General features: G+C 42.8%; 1 protein-coding gene across 1 annotated transcript; it reads right to left on the bottom strand.

The window, feature by feature from the left end:
* Positions 1-2,505: 2,505 nt before the first annotated feature.
* On the bottom strand, positions 2,506-4,610 carry tmem97 (transmembrane protein 97). The gene is made up of 3 exons (XM_079224643.1): positions 4,449-4,610; positions 4,188-4,332; positions 2,506-2,969 (listed from the first exon to the last, which is right to left on the bottom strand). Exons 1-3 carry the CDS (start codon positions 4,560-4,562, stop codon positions 2,698-2,700), a joined length of 531 nt encoding a protein of 176 aa, XP_079080769.1. The 5' UTR covers positions 4,563-4,610; the 3' UTR covers positions 2,506-2,697.
* Between the last annotated feature and the right edge of the window lie 1,299 nt (positions 4,611-5,909).

Here is a 5,909-nt window from a genome sequence, read left to right on the forward strand (position 1 = left end):
CGTGGCGGCCCGGTTGTCCAGCCCGATCCCGGGCGCTGGCGGATCGCCTTCAAATGTTGGGCTCTTCAGAAAATAATCCCGGGGCAAATGATGCTCTCAATCCTGGTGGCGGTGACGCTGCGGGTTTACTTCATGACTGGCTGCTCTCGGTGCGCCTTATTGCATAAATACGAGATGCGGTCTGGGCAGACCCACCCCGGAAACAGGTCGGGCTGTTTGTAAGCAGCGACCCCGAGCTAAACCGTATCAGCGCCAGCCGTCAGGCTCTGAACCCAGTTGGGTGGCTGCGATCCAGCTGAGTGTCGCTCTCCAAGGAGGCTCGCGAACACACTCGCGCGTCCCCGGTCACCGAGCCCGCTCAGAGGGACAGTCTACATGATGCCAACCCCCGCTGGACATGACCATGCAAAACCATTTTTTTAAAATGGGGTTGCTAACCGAGCTATCGGTTAGCCAGACGGTGACATAAGGACGGCGGCACCTCGAGTCACAGCTGCTGCGGCCGCGCGCCAACAACAACAATACGTGAATCACGTCACCTCGTCCGGGGACGCTGGCTCCCTCAATCTGCTCCTGCGGGCTGGAGCAACCTGGACCGCGAGCTAACACCCGCGAGCTAGAGGTGTCAACGCGGGACTGCGGTTTGTTTGTGTTTGTCTGACGGCGTTAAGCCCTCACGAGCCGTCCTCTTCCACCAGACGTCCACGAGACACAGTCCTCTCCTCTTTGAACGCACCGACGTGCCCGCTGGCCCCCCTCCCGCTGCTAATACGCAGCCCGTGTGACATGAGAAGAACCCTTCGTTGTTTCCTCCGTCGTCAAGTCGGACAGCACAGACAACGTTACCGTCAGCGCCTTCTCGATAAACATGTACTTCCACGCTGAGCTACTGGACGTTAGCCTGTCTCTAATCACTGTACAGGTCCGTCACGCGACAACAGAGGGGCTCGCGCGTCCTGACGGTGACTTAAACAACACTGGAAGCTAGTGCCATGTTCTGCTTTTATAGCCTATATCCTTGCGCGAAGGCCAGCCGTAGACGTTTTCTTCCGCTGCAAGGGTTAGTCCGTTTCAGGAGGGTTTGTCAGGCTCTAAAGGACGCCTTAAAAAAGACTATTTATATTTAAAAAACAACACTATTTTACATGTATATGCATTTTTTTAAATTAATTAATTTGTACAAAATGTACATGGATTAAGCACACTCTGATGACCACATAGCATGTCGGGTGAACTTGGGAAATCTTTACTTTTCTTGAAAATAGAGAACATATCATCATGAATCATCATTTATCATGAACATACGTGTTGTATGGTGGACACAGGGGAACACTAAACAAGTTACTAATCTTGTTCTTACAGTGGCCTACAATGTGTATATATTTGACACCCTCTTGTGGCTGAACACATACCTACAATAGTACAGAAGTAGAAGTCTGTCTTCAAGCCCTGGCATTAGGAACACAAGCTGAGCACACAACAGGCCTGTGGGCTGGGGACGCTGCAGTCATTTAGGGCTAGGGTCACACAGGTGAGAACGAGAGAGTAGATAAACTGACGCACTGCGGCAGTTAAAGACACTAAGTGGAACATTGAACTGTTATGAAACAGCCTCAATTTAAGATGTCCTTTTATGACCAACATAAGTAAACAAGTTCATCAGCAAGGAGATTGGTTATTTCTATCTAGTTATTCTTCGTGCATGTCAGCGGTGCCGCCGGGTCAGAGTCTGTCAGTCAGATAATACCATGAAGGTTCACCAGCAACTCTTTCAGCTCAGACTATTAACTGCAACTATAGCCCACCGCGGGTAGACTCAGCTCCGGCTTCGCTGCTGCCTTCTGGTCGGAAGCTCCAGCCTGAGCATGAGAGCTCTGTGTATACTTTTTTTGTCATTGAATTTACTGCTGACTACTGAATGTAACTGCAATGGCTCCTCATTCTCTGCCCCAGCTCTATTCTATTTAAGTATAAAAAGCAACACAAATATATTAAAACATGATCTGCACAAGTCTATCACTATCTTCAGAGTGAATGAAGAAAGCTGGGTAATCTATAGATCCAATGAAGTTATTAAAGACCCCTAACACTTTAATAACAGACTTATTTTAAGTTGATTTATCATATTCTGTTGTACATTTTCATACGTGTGTTAATTGCCCTGCACCAATCACCAAGTAAAAACATTTTTGGTGTAGAAATTACCTTCAACTGATATATATTTTTTTCATCAAAGTAATTATTTGATTAACCATTAAATAGACAGGGGGTCAAATATGACCGTTTTCAGATATACATAACTATGAACAGGCTGCCAATGTAGCTGCTGACAGCCGACACCTCTTGCTTTTGTTCCAGCGTCACTCTGACTAACCACCATCTTGCATAATCTTTATGGATATGCATGAATACATATTAGGAGAACAACTTGTACATCCTGACTTCCTGCAGTCCTTTATAACTGTATTCATTTCCCTTTGGTTCTGATAAAAGACACAGAAAATGTTCAACAAACAATTTGTTTTACTTTTAAAGAAGAACATTACAAGTGCTCATTCTAGTGTGATGCAGTCTGACTCACACAGCCTCTCAGATATCATGAATCACATTATGTAAATCACATACAAATGGTACATAGAGAAATGTAGAAAGATGTCTCCTAAAATCAGAGTGGATTGGATCGCTTTAGTCTGGTGGCTACTTCCTCTTGGATTTGGCGGACTTGTGTCCAGACGTGGAGGTGGGGTTGTACGTGGAGGACAGCAGCATGGTGAGGAGCAGCAGCACGGGCACCAGCAGATATGGTAGGTAGATGGAGACCAGCAGCCAGCGCTCCTGTGGGGTCTGGGGACCAGGGTGGGGTTTCATAGGGAACTGGTAGAACAGGATGTGAGCTAGGATGGGGACCAGTGTGGTGGCCACATGTGTGGAATACACGATGGCAGGAGTCCTGATCCACGTACAGCCACCTGGAACACAATGAACACACCAAGTGACCACAAGAAGATCCGGGGTTTCTTGTATTAACCTTTTCAAAACCTATTTTAGGCCCTTTCCTCGAAAATTGCATACCCAAACTAAAAAGTGTATATCTCTGCAACCACTAGGGCTATTTGAATAATTGTGGTGTTATAATAAAAAGGTACACATGTGAGATGTTGTTCAGATATGTAAATATCAGTATATATTTTACTGGTTAAGAGTAAATGAAGATGACACAGTTTCAGGTCCGCCTAGAAAAAAATCACTTTCAGGATGATTATCTCTTTGAAATGATGCAGCTGTAAGGTCCAACTCTAACCCAAATCATAGCTCAAAATGTGAACATTCTCTAACCCAAATCATAGCTCAATATGTGAACATTCTCTAACCCAAATCATAGCACAATATGTGAACATTCTCTAACCCAAATCATAGCACAATATGTGAACATTCTATCTGCAAAGGTTGACTTTGATAAAGTGAAGCAGGACAAAGTTAGAGAGGGTTTAGAACAGAGAACATTCAGGCGAGGACTCCAAAATTTACATTGGGGCACATTTGCGCGAATCTGTGACATTTAAATTGTTTCATGTACCAAACCATATATTTCACTTGTATATCACTTATGCTGTTCAATACATCCAAATACAGCAGTTTGGGCCTTTTTTCTTCTTTCATAAAACAAGCTATGATTTACAGTTTTATATAACAATCGCTCAGTCTGCCCTCACCCCAGCTATTTTATTTTGCACAGATAGAACTTTATTTGCATTGTTCTAACAAAGTGATTGCACATTTTATTGTTTTTTGTCTGATGGACAATCTGGTTTACTTGAAAGTGATTGCAATTTTCTTTATTATATTATTTGAAAAAGCACGGATGGAGGAGTCACACAAAGTTATTTCAATAAAAATTCAGCATGGACAATTTTGTTTCAATTTTGTAGGGGAGGTGGGGCGCGAACATTTGTCTTCCACCGAAGTGGGGCGTGACAGAAAAAGTACCACCGACTTAAAGTGTCACACTTAAGAGGACTTAGAGCTGGGACCAATTCTGAAATAATATTGCACGCGGCCATTCATGTGCTCATGTGTGTTTATGTGGCAACAAATAAAGCATAAATAGACACGTTCAGGGACAATATCAAATATAAACAGCAGCAGACTCAACATCTTCTCCACAGACTCGTCCCGGGTGGACTGACCTTTCAGGAAAGCGTACGCTGCGACGGGGAAAAACGGCATTTGGAGCAGAGCCTCGCACAAAATGAAAGACTTGAACCAGCCCGGCGGGTCCAGCACCATAGGGTCTCTGAGGCCCTCTGCATACCACTGCAGGAGGTCCTTCAGCTGGGAGGGAAGCAGCCACAGGGTGAGTGGTCTCGTAGCCGCTAAACACTTGATAGTCACTTATAACTTTATCTCTGGGCTGCCATGCCATCTACGCTCCTGGCTGCGACACTTACCGGCTGAGGGTACACGTGTCCGGGCAGCAGGGCTTGGAGGTCAATAAATAACGTGATGGGAATGTGAGAGGCAAAATAGAAGAAAAATACGATTTCCAACACGCGGATAGACATGTTCTCTGACTTATTCTGTGATAATGATAAGAAAGATAATAAAGTGGGACCAAGTTCGCAGCAGTGGTGTGTCACATAAGGGAGAAACGCGTGTTCACCACAACGAATCCCATTGGCTCTCACGCAGAGAGGGGGCGTGAACCACGACGCTGCTTCAAGTGCTCCTCGTAAATGTTGGTCTTCCTTATAATATGGAAACTCAAATGTAAGCGTTTTACAACCGCTATTAATGTGTATGTAATTATTCAGTTAAATTCATACTTTATTAAGGACACAACTTATCTATCTACCGATCTATCTTTATAGATACATAGACATACATAATATATAGTTGGTATGCATATTGGGTGAAATGTAATTTCTGTTCTATAATACACAGTAATACATTGCTAAAATAATGTGTTCTATATGTTCTTGGTTTTGGAGGGAAATTATTAAACAATGAACAACGTCATAATGTAATCAATTATTAAACAAAATGATAATGTTGCTAAAAATGTACTATTAATAATAAATAGGAAAATAAGAAAAGACAATTTTTTATTTCAGAAAGTAAAAAAACTGCCATGACCAAAGAATTTGAGCCAAAAAACGGCACAGCTATCAATAGGCTGGATACAAAAAAAAATCTAAGATAAAATAAAGATCTACAAAGCAAAACATAGAACATGACAAAAAAAATGACTGAATAAAAACATAAAGGTACCTAATATTACCATGCTCTCTGCTCTCATCCTACAGTTATATTATATTTAGTATATTTCAGACTAGAAAGGCTGTCCTCGAGCAGAAAAATGTGCACACACACACACACACACACGCACACACACACACACACACACACACACACACACACACACACACACACACACACACACGCACACACACACACACACACACACACACACACACACACACACACACACACACACACACACACACACACACACACACACAGTGTTATTTTAAATACACATAACTGTTCAGAATTGAGCCTCTTCTGATGACCTGGTATTTGTATCTTCCAAAAGGATGCTGGCTGCCTGGAGACATTTAGTTTCCTGGTATTCATCTTCATCTTTCACCAAAAGCTGAGGAGTCTCAACATCCACATAATCCTGCAAAAAAAAAAAAACGTAATTAAGAAAACAACACTACTGTTTTTCCAGCTGCAGGAACAAAACTTGGACGTAACATATAAGCAGCTCAGAATAAAAGATTTACATTTTCTGCTCCAAATGCTGTGTGGGGTAGCCATAACCAAACAATGAATATTTAAAGAAGCATATTCTATCTTTGTGTTTGATTGACAAGTTATCTCATTAGAAACATCACAATAGTGAGTGT

Source organism: Taurulus bubalis (genome assembly GCF_910589615.1).
Source record: "Taurulus bubalis genome assembly, chromosome: 10".
NCBI lineage: Eukaryota > Metazoa > Chordata > Actinopteri > Perciformes > Cottidae > Taurulus > Taurulus bubalis.

What these genes read in the sequence shown, in the direction of transcription:
- tmem97 (XM_079224643.1), bottom strand. Translation starts at nt 4,562, where the DNA reads ATGTCTATCCGCGTGTTGGAAATCGTATTTTTCTTCTATTTTGCCTCT. An exon ending in GACACGTGTACCCTCAGCCG is followed by an intron (nt 4,333 to 4,448) that starts GTAAGTGTCGCA and finishes CTTCCCTCCCAG; the next exon opens with CTGAAGGACCTCCTGCAGTG. An exon ending in AGCGTACGCTTTCCTGAAAG is followed by an intron (nt 2,970 to 4,187) that starts GTCAGTCCACCC and finishes ATTGTGTTCCAG; the next exon opens with GTGGCTGTACGTGGATCAGG.